This window comes from Tinamus guttatus, unplaced genomic scaffold (assembly GCF_059628265.1).
Source record: "Tinamus guttatus ecotype Peru unplaced genomic scaffold, ASM5962826v1 Tinamus_guttatus_pri_ptg000470l, whole genome shotgun sequence".
Taxonomy (NCBI): domain Eukaryota; kingdom Metazoa; phylum Chordata; class Aves; order Tinamiformes; family Tinamidae; genus Tinamus; species Tinamus guttatus.
The window spans coordinates 615,593-633,622 of NW_028289004.1; the positions used below are offsets into that span (position 1 = coordinate 615,593).

An 18,030-nucleotide genomic window follows, 5' to 3' on the forward strand; every position below is an offset into this window, starting at 1 on the left:
TAAAAGGCACACGAGGTATCTATTGCATACACTCGGAAAGCAGAATGAGATACAATACAAGTGTGTAAATCCTTCCTGGACTCCAGCAGTGGCCTCAGGGTCCTATTTTGTATCAACCTGCCCCATGCAGATGTGCTGGCATCTGAAATGATATCGGACATATTTGTTTGAGCAACTGAATCCCACCTGAAAGTGACTTGCTCAAGAGTATATATGAAGTCTCCATGACAGCTGGGACCCAAGCCCAGATCTTTTCATATGCTATCCAGCATTTTGATCACAGGAACATACCCTGTCTCTGGAATGAACGTATCCATATGGTAGTGTTGGTTGGATTTCTTGCTTGCTTTTCTCATTTTGGAATAACTTAACTAGACAAGGGCCATTAAAGGAAGTTTCTCCACAATGATGTTTGCATATTAGAAAGGGGTGAAAGTCCTTTCACCTACCTTATTATACTTTATGAATTATTATTTCAGCCTTTGGTGTTATTGTGTCTTCTCTGCTGGGCTTTTGAGGGAAACACACATGCTGTTTTAATATCCCTCTGCTGAGTCTTACCCTAACTGTGTGTCTGCCTTGGGTTATTTGTTCTGCTATTTGAGAAAATGTATGTGGGAGCCTATGGTATGAAAATCACATGTGACAGAAGGAAAGGGACTGAAACCCCTGACTGGGTTTCTATACCCTACATGGTGATGTGAGGGGTCATAAAAGTAGCCTCATGTGTGAAAGACCAAGTGGGAGTGCCAACAAGACTGTCCAAATCTGGCATGCACTGGAGGTGGGAAGGTTTTCAAATTAGCCTTTTAGCACAGTGTTTTTCAGGGTCAAAAACATTTCTATGTGTTTGGAGTGGTTCATGGTGGTGGGGACGGTGCTGGATCAGAGCTGTCAGTTTTAGGACTTACTGGGCTGCTAAGCAAAGAAGAAAGGAAATGCGAAGGCTGCGATGGAGGTAGAGGAATAAAATGAATTTGGAAGCGGGAGATCAATAGTTGGTAATATCACTTCGACTGAAGCTTGTACTGAATGGGAAACCTGCTGAAAACAATTATCTTAAAAAAAAAGAAAGAGAAAAGAAAGAGAAGAGAGAAGAGAAGGAGAAAAAAGAAAAAAGAAAAGAAAAGAAAAAAAAGAAAAGAAAAGAAAAGAAAAGAAAAGAAAAGAAAAGAAAAGAAAAGAAAAGAAAAGAAAAGAAAAGAAAAGAAAAGAAAAGGAGTGAAGCTTCTCAGATTTCTGCTTTATAAGTTTCTGCGTTGATTTAATCATCCTCCTCATCTGCTCCGTGAGTGCTATGTCTGGCCCAAGGAGGCCCCTTCCTTCATGTCGCTCAGGCAGCAGTTGGAGCTGCTTGGGATGAGAAGCACTTTTTCAGCCCTGGGGTACACACTGAGGGACTCTGGGACAGAAAAATACATAGTTTAGAGGAGCTATGATCACTTGTGAGGGGTAATAAGGGAAAATGAACTAATTTGTGACACTTGTAAGTTTGAACCCAGTTATTTGGTGGGGCAGGGGCATCTAACTGTTTTTTAGAGAGATTTAGCAACCCATGACAAGGGCAGTTGCCAATCTTTGGAGTGCTTAGCAGTGACAGGGCTGTGCTGCAGATCCCCACTTCTCCTTCCAGGGGGATGGCTTTAAAAGGGGATCCAAGTTGCAGTAAAAAATAACCTGCTGCTTCCAGCCATCCCATGGCTCTGGTGCTGCCAGTGTTCTTTGCATCTCAGCACTGCTCTATACCCTACGTCGAGCCCTAATGAACCTTTTGCCTGGCTTTGCTTGCCGCATTACCTTTCAGCAATTCACAAGGCAAACATTAAGCAAAGACATATATGACCAAACTGTAGTGTTTTGTTCAGTTTTCCTCTGAGCAGCATCCCCTCCCAATACCCTGTTCTCTTTGATCCCTAAAAAGCCTGCTGTGGTTTTAAATAAACTCTAAGTGGGGACATGACTCTGCCTAATGCCTGCTCTGCAGTAGAAATAAAGCATCACTTCCCATTTTATCCGAATGCAGAACAGAGGGGTCTATGACCAATCTACTGCAGAGTGCTCTGGCTTCCTTTGAACAGGCACCTTGGGGTGCAGCTGGCTTTCAAGGGGTCAAGGGAGCAGATTTTAAATGTTTCCAGAGAGAAATTGTTTCACCTTTTGCAATCCCCCTGCATGGTGTCCTGTGTTCCTACCTCCTGGACACCATGCAGTATCCTTGCTGGAGGATCTTACTGTGACCGGGCTTGGCTCAGTGGGTCTCCATCTGAGGGCAGGAGTTGATCAAGAGAAGTCAACCAAACCAGCTGAGTCTTGGGCATTGGGAAGCAGAGGAAAAGCAAAAGGAGGCAAGCAGCTCGGCTCCCTGCAGCATTTACTCATTTGCAGACAAGAACAGCCTAACTAAACCTGTCTAAGCAACTTCAGTCACTGCAGCCAATACCAAATTAAAAGGCATTAGCTCTGTAGGAGCTAATGCTGTCTGTGTAGCTGTAGGCATGGCACTTTTCAGGAAGGGTGCAATGACCAAGGAAGGGCTTTAATAAAATTAGCCTGAGATTTACAATGAGTAGGAGTTTAGCCAGGTCTCTTCGATGCTAATAGGGAGAAGCTATTTGCCTATCAAATAGGACTGTAGTTGAGTAAGGAGATGGAATAAATTGTTGGGATGGCTTCCAGTTGTAAACTGTGCTGAATGAGTGAAACAGAGAGGTCATTTCTCCCTAGCAGCTTGGGTTTCATTTTCACATCAGGCAGTTCCCTATCTCCATGTCTGTCTCTTCCACACCATTTACTTTGTATACATCCTTCCTTTCTTCTGCTTCCACTTTCACTTGTAAATATTTAATCTTAACATCTCTTTGCCTTCCTGGTTCCTTTTCTTTGATGTGTGCCTTATCCTGGCTACTACCTTGGGAGTTGATCCTCAAGGAATGGAAAAGGACAAAGCAGAATGTCAAGTTATGATGCCATGTACAAGGCATTAGTCTTTCCTTCTGTCAAAATTAAATGGCACTTGGACTTTTCCTTTGGCCTGACAATATTTCCACAAATTCAAGGCTGTCATAGGAAACTCAAGGAAGATAGTTAAACGCTGTCATGGTGTCACATGGCTCTGCACAAACATTTTCTTGCTTTTTAAAGATTGATCCACAAAGAGGATTACCATGACTGCTTACTACAGTCCCACCACTGCTGTTACACATATCTATCCCCACCATCAGCTTGCCCAAATAGGCTTCTGTCTTCTGCCCTAAGCATTTATAGCATACATTCAAACACCTGGTATATCAGAAACTAAACTACTAGTAACCTCTGCTAAATCTTCAGCCTTCCTCCTGCCCCCAGACCTAGCGGGCATGCCAGCATTAGAAGAATAAGTGAACAAGTGACAGTTCCCAACGATGCGTACAAGGATGAAATACAACCTTTTTTTTTGCTTCCAATATTACCGCAGCAACCTGGCTTTTAAGCTGTTTTATAGCTGAAAGCTACGAGTGGTCAAAGCTTGACGGCAGAGACACCTTGTCCTCAGCCACAGACACGTGATTAGGTACTTTCTTCCTCTTTCTTTCAGTCCAGAAGGCAATTTCTGTAATAGATGGCTGTGTTTCTAGTTTCTAACTTTCAGCTGGATTTCCACTGCACATTGTTCCACAAATACAACAATATAACATCTCACAAAGGTTTTGGGCGTTTTAATGTAAAGGGAATTGAATTATAGAGGACTTCATGCATTGTAGAGTTGCCTTCAACATCCCGCACCGATCCCTCCAGCCCCTGGGAGGATTCCTTGTGACCTCCTTGGAGAGCACAGTTGTACTGAGAAATCAGCCCTGCCGCTCCATGACTCTTTTTTCTGACACCACCACCAGCACAGATACACAGATACTAAAAAAACACCAAAGCTAACGGCAATAGATTGAAAAATACAGAGTGGCATGTATCTTCTCCAGCCTCTTCTCCCCCTACCTTTACCATAACCCGGAGTCACTCTTGCCCCTGTGCTTCTCTAACTAACTGCTGCACAGAGCTTTTTGCTCACAGATGTAGTCAGGGCAAAGGATAATCAGCTGCTGCTTAGCTGGCCAATGAAGAAAAGGGATTCAGAGGAATAAACATAGACTTTCCGTGGCTATTTTCAGTAATTTTTTTTAATGAAAGAATTTGAGGTGGTTTTCTTGGAACAACAGATGCCAAGGTCACTTGGGGTAAATGCCATTTTGATTCCTGTTTTTGTGGCCATTGCCTGTAGAGGCCACTAATCCCCTGACTTGGCTTTTCCCTGGGCAGGAGTCACTAAATGCATTGTTTTAAATTTTTGAAATAAATAAATAAATAAAGCACAGTATGTAAGGGTGATACATCCTGAGCACTCTAAACAGGAAAATCCCATGCAGTACTTTAGTTATGTATTACATCCCAAGATGCTACACTGACAAGACAGGCATGTAGATGATGAAAGTAATTTGTAAGTAAAATTCAACAGAAATATCTTCAGGGTTGAAGTAGATATCAAAGCAAGAAGGCAATGCTGAAGGTATTTTACTGAATTCGGACTCCTCAATTCTCTCCTGTCAAGAAACATTCATTATTAGATAAGTGATAGTGATTGGTACCATTGCAGTTAGTGCAGAATTAGCTCACTAGTTTGTTACTTGGATTTGTGGGTAGAACATTACTTTAAAGTGTAGAGCAAGTAGATCAAGAAGATGATTTGCAAGCTTTTGGGATACACGTTTTGTTAGGACAATGATATGATTACTGGTTTAGGTAGTAGGTTATTTGAATGCGATTTGTATTTCTGTTCATTATGAAAAGTTTACATTCCTTCCAAATGTATTAATCTGTGCTAGAACAACTGTATTTTTGGCTACTTGAAAAGCAAAGGCCTGGCAAGCAGAAATATAGCACTGCAAGCATAAGAGGAAAAAGTGTAAGACAAATGTTCGCATTTATGACACACAGCCAGTAGCTCTCCTGAAATAAACAAGAAGAAAATGTCATAAAAAGGGTGAGGGAGGCAAGAAACTCTAGTAAAAGAGAATAAACACAATACAGTTACAGCATAAAAATCATGTACCTCAAGGCTCTCCCCTTCTAAGAACCTTTGCCTGTTCAGCTATGGCTAGGCAAAACCGTCACGATTAAGCATGCGCTGTTAAACCAAAGAAGGGTAAATGAGGGAATACTTCTCTGCAGTCCTTACTTTGTAGTTGGCGCCCAAATACCATGGCTGTTGAGGCGTTACTGGATTACGCAAAAAAATGTATGGTGCCAAACTGCCAAATCTCTTTATTAGGGAGTTGAGTGAAAGGTACCTTATGATCTCCAAATATTTATACTAGTATAATTCGTATTTTAAACTGTTTTCATTCTGCTCCAGTGATAAAAGACCAGGCAAATATATTGATCCCCCTAAATGCATAGTGACATCTTTTATCATTGTAAAACTTGTAAACATCGTCATAACTCATCTGAAGCATTGTTTTTCACAGTCTGTCACCCAAGAGCCATGTGGAAACCTAACAGAGTAATGGGATTAGTAAACAGGTAAAAAGTAGAACATTAAGCATTTAACAGGTGGGAAAAAAAGACTTTGAAAGAAAATAAAAAAGCAATGTAATATCTTTTTGTCATCTGGACTATCAACAGGTAGTGTAGCTAGGATAAATTTTTACCAGGAAGACATCTTTGGGGATAGGGAACCCATTAAGGGCAGATGTGGCCCTGCTCGGCCACCGGGACAGAGGAATGATGAGGAGGAAGGGCTGGCTGGGCCGGCAGCAGGTTCCCATAGGAAGTGCGGACGAAGCCGATTGACGTGTAGCCTGCAAGCCGCTGAGCAGCACCCTGTAATCACCAAAGGAGGAAGAGCAGAAACCTGTAATAATCCTCACCAGCAAGTACTTAGGTAATATGTGGCTGCGCTTCTTGAAAGGATATTTCTGATTTGGCCTCGTAGAGATGAGGGATGAGCAGAAGTGACTCATGTTTTGTGTTAGCACCCTGGTACCGGTGGCTTTCTGCACCCTCTTTCCTCCTGATATTTCTGAATATACGTCTTTAAAAATACACTTTAAATACATTTTAAATTACATTTTAAATATGTGCTTTAAAAATGATTTTCATTAGAAGCAAAATAAACTGCCCAAAAGAGGAGCAGTGAGATTGCTAAACCTCTAGTGCAGAGAAAACAACACTAGAGGTACAGGGTAACAAGCAACGTGGCAGCCTGATCCCTCCAGTGTTCTCTCCATGCTGGTTCTGTTTCCAGCTCTTTTTTCTTCCCAAGAAGAGAGTTTAATATATTTGTTCTGGTCTTTGGGCTTCTGTGTCTATATTCACATAAGAATGAGTGATATCTGAGGACAGAAGAGCTGAGGGAGGTTTAAAATCCTCTGAGATGTGAAAAGGTCAATTTTAATGAAAAGGTCAATGAGAAAAAAATAATGTGGCCGGAAAGATTCAGGCCCAAGCTCTTTGAGGACACAGGTAGGTGGAGATACCAAATCATTAAGGTATCTGCTTGCCCTGGGAAGGACCGTGTCCCACTCTCATCTGCCCAGGGTGGGAGCCCCACTTGGGCCAAATGGTGCCCAGTGCATGCCCAATTTGCGTGCCAAGACCTTATTTCTGGGGAAGAGCCTGCAGCAGGAGAAGAGGATGGAGGCTGAGAGGGGCAAGCATGAAGATTTTCTCAAAGTTCACAGTGCAACTCACAGCTGCTTCATCCAAAGGATGAGTTTCTTTGTAGCTGCAGTGCCCTTGCATGACATTGCACGCATGTCAAAACCAGTGGAGAAATGGCACTTGTATTTCACTGGATATTCATTAGTTCTGGCTTTAGAAGTTTTGACGTATAGGAACCATAATTGAATATAGCAATGGTTGCAGGTGTAGGAGTTGTGCTTTTTGAGTCTAATGTTTTGAAATGGCCCTAAGTCAATGATGTTGCAGCCTTGAAAAAATGGGATTTTTTTATGCCTTGTAAGAAACAGAAACACAAGATTTGGGAAGATGAGCAATCAAATGGTTTTGAGTTTAGCATAATATTCAATGAGGGTAAAACCATGGGTCTGTGGTCATGTATGCAAATAGGCCCCAAAAAACAATTTAAAGGAAAACCTGAGAATGAAATCTAACTCCATTGCATGGTGTTATCCTTTCTGTGCTGTGCCCCAAAACTCCAAGGTGTGTCTTTGCTGTACTGTGTCATTACCCACTTCTAAATTGTTTTAATAATTCATGAGCACTTTTGTCTCCTAGAAGTACTGTCTGCTTGCCTCCTAGATGCCAAGGTAGTTCCCTCTGCTCTAGTATTGTAAGATGGTACATAAGATGGAGCTGTGGTTTTCAAAGCTAAGTGATTTTTTTTCCTTGATAGAATGGGCATATTTCAACTCTTTGACACTGTTTTAAAAATCTCACTTCCAGTTGTGCGTGTGCTCGTAGTTATTATCTAGAATGTTACTCGTGGTGTTTTCCATCATGACGAGCATCTGAAGTATTTTTTTGTGTGGCTTGTGGCAAAGCAACCTTCATTTTACATGGATGGTGACTAGGTTAGCCCAGAATACACTTACTGCAAAAGAGAAGCAATTTCTAGATGATATTATTATCCTGAAGTATCTTCTCTGTCACTCATCTTCCCTCCTTGCTGCTCTGGCACTCCCCCTCTTGCACACTGAGAACTGGTTAGCCCAGCACTTCCACAAAACATAACATTTTTATGCACTACAATATAATTATTCCTTATCTCCCCATTCTCCCCGGTTTGCCTCTTGTCTTCTGCTGTCAACAGCTACCCAAATTTGCAGCACTCCCTCTGTGGCTCTGGCACATGTGAACAAATGCATGTCGCTATGTGCAATAGGCAGTGGAAAAGCTTCGGGTGAAGAGAAGCAGGGAAGTGTGAGACAGGCTCAGGGATAACTGTTGATGCTGAGTGGTGCCCTTGATCTGCCTGTCAAGGTTGGGATACAGGCCAGAGGTGTCACTGGGCATTTTAGGCATGTAAACAAAAAAAGGAAGAGGGAAAAGCTACATTATAGCTATTCCCCAAAGAGCTTTAAAAGCCTAAAAGAAGAATGTTAAAATCAATGCTGGTCTTTACAAGGAGCCCAAGGTGAAGATTTTAAGACTGGGATTACGTGTATGACTGTCACTGAGGCCACTGAGGCCTTTGGGGAAATAAAATGCAGCATTGGTGAATTAAATCTAGCAGTGTCGACATGATGTACATGTGAGCTGTATCATATTGTGCAGTGCACACCCAGCATTTGAGCTGTATAACAGAACACAGAAAGCGGAAAATCATAATCAGGTCCTTCCTTCCTCATTACTTTCCCTTCCAACTTTCTCTTTTGCCTTCCTGCTTTTTTTTTCTTTCTCCTTTTTCTCTCCATTTCTCACACTCTAGCTGCACCTCACCAGGCTGTGGCTGTCTATGAGAGTCTGACTGAATAAGAAGCAAGTACAACCTGAGTAAGGATCTCTAAGATTCATCAAATTGTTGGTCTTTGCCAAAGGAAGAGACGCTTGTGATGTCCCTGCAACTCCACTGCAAGCTCTGCTGAAATGGGGACAACAGTTCGGAGTGGCCTCTTTTGAGAGTACCACTCAGGCAAGGAGATCATAAGGGAAAATAGGCAATGAAAAAATGGCCAGCAGATTTTATCTCAGAGGAATGCTGCATTACTTTGCGTCTTTGTCTTGTTTTGGGTCAGCAGAGTTGGTTCTGGGTTTTACTTTCTTCCTTTTTTAAAAAAGGTAAAATAGAGGGGAGGGGAGAATACTCACACTGCTTCTCCTTAAAAGCTAGCTTTTATGTAGTCCAAGACAGCTTTGAAATGCAAACCTCCCTGGGATAATAAAACAGGAGAGGCTGAGTTCCTATTTAGACTGGTATTATTTGGCTGAGGGCAGTCTTTACTCAAGAGTAATTTGGAAAAGTGACAGACAGCCATGACCTTGATTTACTTTGTAACAGTTTGGTTTGAAATGGAAGAATATTGAAATTTCAGTTTTTAGAAAATGGCAGGAATGTCATTAAAGAAGAAGACTTTGGGTTCTTTCTTTCAGTACATTCTGCAGTGTTAAAAATAGTGGAGGATTTAGGTGTGTGGCATTCTTCTGCAGACTCCGTCTTGTCTGTTACCGAACTCAGCTGAATTTAATGATTGGTCAAAGAAGAAAGTAGTCCAGGACTCTGAGCACACCCTTGGATGATTTTCAAAGTGAGAAACACCCATTTATACTGTATAATGCAGTTGTTAAACTGTGCTCGTGGGAGGCATAGTACTAGATTAAAGAGGATATTGGAAATCCTGTATGAGGTGCATTTGCTAAAGCAAGTGGAGAATTCATATAATACGAGCATATTCTACCCCATTTACTTTGGAAATGCCCCAGCCCACTCGAAAACACAGCCGCAAAGGCAGCACTCTTACTGTGTGCTCATTTATTTGAGCTGTTATTGATCTTTGTTTCTGTCATCCAAATATTTGAAAGAATCAGCATTCACCAAGTGAAACTCTTGCTAAATATCAATATAATAGGACAGGAAATGATCAGAGACAGGGGGAAAGCTCCACTTTAGTTGGAAGGGTTTCTTCCTCTTTGATCTGGATTTTGGATGTAGTTTCAGCCCTCATTTGTTTGTGTTGGGTTCTTTCCACCTCCAGCTCTGCACTTTGTTTTCTTGTTCTTTCTTACAAGGATGGTTTTATTTGCTTTCCTACAAAAACATCTCGCAGTAAGGAGAACATGGAGGCTGCCTGTTTTGGGAGACAACAAATCCGTCGGCAGTTTTCTGTTGCTCCAGACTACAGATTAAGATTTCTGCCATCATGTTCAGACATTTCTTCGGGGCTAAAATGCATCCACAACTCCAACATGCTGATCGACCAGTGAGAAGCAGAGACAGGCAAAGAGAACAGAAACACGAAACAAACTGTCCCATTAACTGAAGAAAAATGAGAAGTAAAGACTTCCTGCGAGTTGTCCTTTCCTCTCCAAAGCCCTCTCATTCATCACAAGAGCTGCAGAGACCCTTTCCTCTCCCAGAATAGGTGGGCCACTGCTAGCCCACAGCCAGCTAGTCAGCAGGTAACCGGCAGAAAGGGCAAGGCTTGGGTTGTATCTAGCTCTCCTCAGTGATGATGACATTAATTTATTGCCTCCTTTTTACTGCTTGAAATGTGTAGGAAGCTTATTCTAAAGTAACAAGGATATTGTGGCAAACTTGACCAGGGAGCTTCAAAGTTACGAGGATGGGAGCAGACTGCAGGCTTGCCTTTTTTCCTTAAGATACCAAGTTAAATATTTATTTCATTTAGAAGGAAAATAAAGAGATTTATCTGCTGAGTTGGCTTGTTTTCCGCCTCTCTCTCTTTTGATCTATTATATGATATATAATCAATTGTATTCTCTAGAGATGTTACTGAAGCTGCTACATGCAAATAGAAATCCCTTTTGCTAATGACTGTGATATACGTGTCAGAGCAGCACGAAAATTGAAGTTTGATTAATGAGTGGTGGCAAAGGACTCACTCTTCTGTATTCATCTGGAGGTTTGCACTGGAGGAGCTTTGAAGACTGTCCCATATGCCTATCCAGCACAGTCATCCTTGCAAGGTTTCAGATGCCAGTCTTTTCCCGATTTGTGTGTAGCTTGGCAGCGGGGTGGTTTGGAGAAGAGGACTTGTAGGGATGTGCGCTGGATAAAGGCAGGCATGCTCTTCCCACTGGAAACACACTTCTGGAACAACTCTTTATTCTTCCTAGTTGTTCATCTGTCCTAGTTCACAAAAATGCATCAGATTTTCGGGCATGGCCCATCCTGGATGACTTTGGTCTTTGATAGAAGTGTCTTTCCTGACCCATATGCAAAACACATGCATTAAGAAGGAGAGAAGAAGGGAGGGCTTTCTGAATTAATACTGAAGCAGGCTTTCATTGACTTCCTTGAGCTTTTCGCTGCCATCCTGTCTCTGTGGTGGATTTTCCATGGAGCCCAAGGCAAATCACGTCACTTCCTTGGACCTCAGTTTTGCCATGGAATGCAGTGGCACTTTCCTTGTTCAGAGGGCTGCTGGGTATTTCAGTGCTGGGAGACTCTTGCAGTCTCCCTCACGTCAGGCGTTTTTTGGCATGCAAAGGAGTACCATTATACGACGTGTGTTATATAGCACACGCCTTTCGGATGTATGACTTGAGCAAGACTTTTACAGCTTCCCATCAAATACTCATTTTTGTGCAGCGTTTCACACTTACACGTAGCACCCAAGCAAAGCTGTGCACTTTGGCAAGCGCAGCATCACCCGGGCAGCACCGCTACCAGTGCAGTATGTGATAGGCGTGCAGTGTTGCTGGTGAGACATCCACAACAGCCAGCTGTACTCATAGCAGTATGTATCTCGGGGTGTGTGTGCTAGGCATACCAAGGTATGTGCTGCACATATGCACGTGCACACAGACTCTCCTCTTCTGCCAACTCCGTGGATGCTGCTGCTGCCACCGCTGCCGGCTCCGTGGCTGCGGGCAGGAGAGGGGAGGCGGGTGGATGCGGAGGTGCTGCGGGGCAGCGGCAGCCTTCCAGCGTCCTTCCAGGAAGGCATGCGGGTGCCGAGTGCCACGCTGGGTGCACCTGCGTGCCGGCACCGCCAGGTTATTCCTGCCCGGAGCCAGCGGTGCTGGAGAGGAGCCTGCTCCCAGCATGGCAGCTGCGTCCCCAGCTCTGCAGCGAGCGCGGCGTTATGGGATTCGGGTGGCCGTGCGCGTGGTCCCAGGCAGCCGCCTGCACGGCTCCCGCCTCACCTGGCTCCTCTAGGTGACCTCGTCATAGGTAGCGCTGCCCGGGGTTGCTTTTTCCTGTCCCCAGAAGTAGAATTGGCGCCTGATGATGTCACGTTCGGGGGGAGGGAAGAGAGGAAAAAAAAAAAAGGTAGATTGCGGTGCTAACGGCAGGAGGATGCAGCAAGCCACGGAGAGGGTCCCCTTGGTTGAGGAAGACGAGGAAAAAGGCCGAAGCCCTCGCAGGGTCTTCCTGTCCCTGCTGCTTCGCACAGGAAGACCCCCCGCTGCCCTCCGTAAGCGGAGCTGCCGTGTGGCGCATTGCCCATGGGGAGGTGGGAGCTGCTGCGCTCGCTCGCGCCGGGACCAGCTGCTGGGGGCTGCCAACCCCAGGCCCTGCTCCGGGCAGGACAGTGCGGGGAGCCCACGCAGGGGGAGCGCGGCCGCCCCGGCCCCTCGGGCAGCGCTGCAGGGGGAGCAGGGGCGCGCGGGCACTGATGTCATTTTTAACCGGTTCCGCTCGGAGCTGGAGTGAAGTTGGAGGAAAATCCTGCAGTGCCAGAGTAGCTGTCAGCCTTGCCCGGAGGCTAAGGGACTGAGGCTGCCCACCATGGTAATCCCTTTGCTTTCCTATGCACACTGCTTCTTGCAGACCTTGGGTTTGGGTCAAGCAGAGGGCATTTCTCTTCTATGTGTTGAGGGTCAGTTTTTGCCTTTGGCTTGTTAAATACCTTGCAGGTTATTTGAAGTTCTGCCTGGGTAGTTTGTGATTTTTTTTTTAATCCGTTGTGTGAATCCATGGCATGACATGAGAGAGTTCAGCATGCAGCATTTTTGCCGCCCACCGGGAAGGGAGATGCAGAGCTTGCCAAGCACAGAGCTCCCTGCATGGGAAATGTTGTACTTTTAAAATTACAGGTGGCAAGAAAAGAACTCAGCTGGCATTTGGGTCTGTAATGATGACATTTAATGTTGCTCATGAGAAGAACGACTTCTAGTCCACTGTACTGATAGAAATGAATCTTGATTTGGTGGCATTTTCTTTTTCTTGTTTATCAGGTTTTTATTAGGAGGCTTTTAATTCTAATTTCTGAATGGAAAATGTCAGCATACGATGCTTTGGCTGTATAAGGCAATATATGCATATACATTTCTCAGGGGCATGCGTTAACCGCTTGTGTGCTGCTCTCTCCATTGCAGTTGCCCTGTTGCTGTCTTCCATAGAAATCAGTGGACTGCCAAGCTGTTCCTTGGGCAGCCGGTGGCACTGAGGCTCACTCTGCTTGCTGCTTCTTGGGGCCAACAGCAGCAGTCCTGCATTTTTTTTTTAGGGAAATAAGGTTATTTCCCTAAAATCTTTCCCAAGACAGGTCCAAAAGGGGTAAAATGGCTTAGCCAAAATGGCAGGAAGGGAAGAGCATCTCCAGATTACATTTCCAAGGATTCAGATAATGTAACTGGTACAGTTTGGGTTTGTGTTGTCTGTGATGCTGCTTGGTCCGAAGGCAGAGGCTGCAATGCCAAGAGCCCAGCTGGTTATGGAAGTCATATTCCTCTGGTGTGTCCCCACTTTGCCAATGGTAAGACTTGCTTGCCTTCTCACCCTAGGCAGCATCTGAGATACGTAGGTAAGCCAGACCTTAGTTTGGCTTACTAAGAGCTTGGGACACGCATATAATAGCCAAATAGTCTGAGCTGTAACCTGTTATGGCAACCATGAGTCCAAAGATGGGAGATGAGGATTCAAGAATAAAGAATGTGGGCTAGAAATGGGAATACCATCATGCCTTCTGAATATGAAGTGTTCCTTCAGGAGAATGGATGCCAATAAGGGATGGGGAGATCCATTGCTCCCCCGGAGAAAGCTTGCTCCCCCGGAGAAAGCTCTCAATGAATAGCATTGGCAGGGATAAGACTTTGTCTTTGCAGCTCCCATGCAGATGCTGGCGGCGGTCACAGAGGTCATTTTGAACTCCTTCCCCTGCAACATACCATGGTGCAGAGGGAGAGTAAATCTGATAACCTCTTTCCTCTGCCAGTCCTCCCAACATTAGCCTTAGTGTTGGCATATGTAATTCAGAGCCAAAAGCCAGGCTTTCAAAGTGAGATGTTTGTATCAATCTGGTTTTCATCCAGCTACGTGCTTGCCTGTCGTTGGTGCTGCTGATGTGGGAGCAGTGTGCCTGGCAGGTGGAGGGAATGGATAACAGGCTGTTCTGAAGTAGTCAACTTGGCATATGGAGGCTTTCTGTCTCTTTAGTGTTAGGCTGAATTTGCTGCTGTGTACAGGGAGCTCTGTTCTCCACTGATTTTAGTGTGGCACCCTTCACCAGCAGGAAATTGAAGCATAAGAAAAAAAAATAAAAGCAAATTGCTGTGTGCATGGAGTCGGCATCCTCCTCATTTGGGGGCTGAAATACTCACTATGCTGGGAGTATTGCAGGACACGAGTTCTGGCTTATTTTTTTTTTCAGCTCGGTTCACTTGAGGTGAGAAATTGCAAATTCATGGCGCTAGAGAGGCAGTCCGCTACGCGAGGACTGGGGGAGCTGCGTGTGACTGCAGCCGCCGTGCCCGCTTCTGCAGGCTACCCCCACAGCAATCAGCCGTCTTTGCGGCAGCGAAGGTTAGGAAGGTCCTTGTGAGCACAGACAGGAATGAAGCGCTGGCACAGGCAGCCCACAGAGCTTTTAGGAATCTCCTTCTTCAGAGCGTTTTAAGAGCAGGTAAGAATAGTTGGGGTGGTCTAGAAATGCTCAGTCCCACTTTAGAGCAGCAGAATTAGACTTGGCTTTGCATTTTTGATCTTCTTAGCACAGGTTCGATCACATTGCAGTCAAATTTCACTGTAAGAAGCATCTTCTGTAACTGAGGGTGGGTGGCTCATTAAGTCATCAACTAAACATTTCTACTGTGGTCTTCTCTGCCCTCCATTGCCTTAGCAGCATCACAGCCCCACTGAGGGGCCCACCACCACTGAGGGGAAGGGAACAGCTCGGTCCCTGAGCCCATTCAGTCATTAAACTTTCTACTGATAGAGCAGAAGATTCACTGTTGTGTCTGTGATGGACATAGTTTGCAGGAAATGGGAACCAATGCTCAGAATTGACTGAAAAAAAGATAGATGAGGTAATTGGTAGCAATATCTCTTTGGACTTTGATGGGCTTTCAGTCTTATTGCTAGTTAGTAACTATGCTCACTTGTGCCAGATCGGTCAAAACTGCACTTGCTTTGGAGTAATCCTTTGGAGTGGGCTGGGGCAATGCAGTATGAAGGAAGGAGACTTCACCTGAGTGATGCAGCTGACTGCTGCCTAGGAACTGCTATATGGAAATACATTTTTCATATTGTAATTCTGACATGGCACGACTTTCTGTCTACAACATAATCTATGTGTTTGCATGATAGAATTTCTTTACTGTTCCAGTTACTCTCAACTTGCATGGGTCTGCTCAGGAGAGAACAACATGAGCTACATGGGAGCGAATCCCAGGCAACAGGTGTCTCAAAGAAGATATTTTACAGCACATGCAACCAGGACCAAAGCTGTAGAATTAGATAACAAAGAGGATTGAGGCTGAGTACTCAAAACACCCCTCCAGATCTGAGGGAATCAGTTCCAAAGGATAGCATCACATCTGTCCTAAGGAAGGATCTTTATCAGTGCTGCAGAAAAAGTAAAAATAGCTCACAGTCCTTGTGAGTATGTGCAGGGGAGGAGAAAAAGGACTTCCTCACCGTTCTAAATTCAGCAATGGGTTCAAATCTGTGCATGGGACCAAGAAACGCTAAGGTCAAGCATCTAATTGTATTTATGCCATTGCTATCCAAGTAATTATCTTTTCCCCCCTGGCATATCAATAGGGTAAAATTGAAGTGGTTTTGGACTACTATAGTCTGATAAGTCAGAAACTAGGTAACCTCAGTTGCTTGCCTACCAGCCTATCTCGTCTCATTTGGGATATGTTGGTAGGGCAAGCAGTGGTTGTGTTCCTCTGGGATTTTTTTATAGGCTACATGTTTGAATTTGGAAAAGTACTAGTAATCATATCAATTCTTGGAAGCAATGGGAGTAATTCCTCATCCAGCAATATTTCTTGGTAATAATATTTGATCAAAGTGATGAGATTTCCAACTGTGCCCTCATACTACTGCATGTAGAGGATGGGAGTAGGATCAGCACATGGTAAAGACAGATGATTGTGATCTGCTGTGATACATGCATACTTCCTAAGGTCGGTCCGCAGTCATTTCAAGGAAAAAAGGATCCTAGCTAACATAAGTGGAGAAAGAGCTTTTTTGTGCTCTGTGAGGTGTGCAGACGCAAGGCATTTAGATGGTGACTGCCTACATACGTAGGACTCCACCATTGTCGCAGGCGTGCAGCACCCTTCTCATTCAGCCTCATAACTGCAAAGCTCTTAATGCCAGAAGATGTTACTGGAACCACAAGGATGTTCTTAAGAGTGTTTCTAAAAGCTGTCAGTTAAGTTTAAGATCAATGCTAGAACTGTTTGCTGAAATCTGAAGACATTTTGAGAACCCTTTGGAAATAACTGTAAAATACTGTGCTCTTTTTTGCCAGTAATGGAAGGCAAAAAGAAAACATAGCTGAAGAAATAGCTTGTTCTTTACAATATCCTCTTGTTTTGAGAAGGACTGGTGTTTTCTTCCAGGTTTACACAACGCATCATTCACCTTTTAATGGTAATAGTAGCCAATCTTTGTAATAGTCATAACCCTCATACACAACTGCAAAGTTTTCCTTAGGTTTGGTCACAAATTTCATTTGATGGCATCCAGAGTCTCTTTTTTGTTGTCCGTGCCTATTTACCCCTACATAACTTTACTGCTAGATATCAGAGCTCAGTCTCCTATAAGAATAAAGGTGATGCACCAATGTCAAAATATGCAGATTCACATTTAATAGTTGTACCTCAGCTCTCGTGTACCTGACAAATTTTCTTTTTTTGGCACAGCAGAGGCAATCAAAATTTATCTTTCAAATTAAGACTGTAATTATATTTTGATAAAGATCTGGCAATTCAGTGGGAATGAAATTTTAAGGGTTGCTGGGATACAGATGACTCTGGGTTATGGGGAAGCGTTTGCATGTGGAATACTAATAAGTCAAGGTTGTTCAGCATCCTTATCTAGACTTTTCCAATAGTGTCTGATAACTGAGGCAATCAAGTGCTTGTTTCTTTGGTATTATTCTGGCAAAGTGATTAAAGATACAGGCTGTCTTTTATGAATGAAAAGGTGACATGCTCCACATGAACGACGCAGATGTTGTCCCTGTTTGATACACAAGACAAGTGGAGGAATAGAGTACCAATCATGTCCATATTATTGAACAAGCCCAAATTAGCCTCTGCTTGCTTCCCCGAGGTTTCTCTTCGTCTCAGGGAAGGCAAGGGACCTCAACAGTGGAGGAGTGAGGCCGTTCCTGGGCTGGGAGCCACTGCACTGGAGCTGGAGAGAATCAATGATTGGCCTGGAAAAAATCAAACAGACCTGGACATGCCATCAAAGCAGAATGGCCATGATAATAACAGTACCTGGGAGCTGGAGGAGGTGACAAATTGGGCACATGGCTGCCAAAGGAACCATCCCACCTCCCCTGTGGATGCTCCTTACTGCAGTCCAGCAGGTGGATAAAGCATTCCCAGCTTGACCTCAGCACTGTATTCATCGAAGAAAGAGCAATAGCACTTTCTGTCTTTAAGCGTCTGGTCTGTATGTGACACTAATTACTTATTATTGAAAGCTATTGCTATTCAATAATGTGGCCTGCTGACAAGGTATTATTTACTGTCTGTCTTGCGGTAGCACTTGCAAACCTCAGCGCGGTTCGTCTCCAGCGGTCTCGGCGCTCTGCAGTCCTCAGGGCATGCCCCGAGCGAGCTGGCAAGCAAAGCCTGTCTCCCAGCATTACAGCTGTGCGCCTTGCCAACAGCAGCGCCAGCTGTGTGGTTTGCGCTGCTGTCTTGCTAGAGCTCTGCTCCAAACCGCCTGCTTCTAAACCAGGCACAGAGGGGAGGCCAGGAAGAGAAGGAAGGATTTTTCCCTCGCAGGTAGTCTGCCCCAGACTTCCTATCTCAGCACTACCCTACTAAATCCGATTTTTTTGAATGTCTAACTCCAAAAGCTGAGCCAAGCCCACAGTAATTATTATAACCTATTCAACTGTGTTTCAGGGACGTAATTGCAGCACATGGTTGCCTTTTTACTAC

General features: G+C 44.3%; 1 protein-coding gene across 2 annotated transcripts in view; it reads left to right on the forward strand.

Moving 5' to 3' along the window:
* The window catches only part of NHS (NHS actin remodeling regulator), a 237,064-nt gene that overhangs the window by 177,300 nt on the left and 41,734 nt on the right, over positions 1–18,030 (forward strand). The window contains exon 1 of one of the 2 annotated variants that reach the window (XM_088532725.1): positions 11,809–12,089. The exons of the other annotated variant lie outside the window; for it this stretch is intronic. Within the exon in view, the coding sequence (XP_088388851.1) occupies positions 11,900–12,089 (190 nt within the window). The 5' untranslated portion in view covers positions 11,809–11,899. Of the gene's footprint in view, positions 1–11,808; positions 12,090–18,030 lie in introns of those variants that run through there. 2 annotated transcript variants of the gene reach the window in all.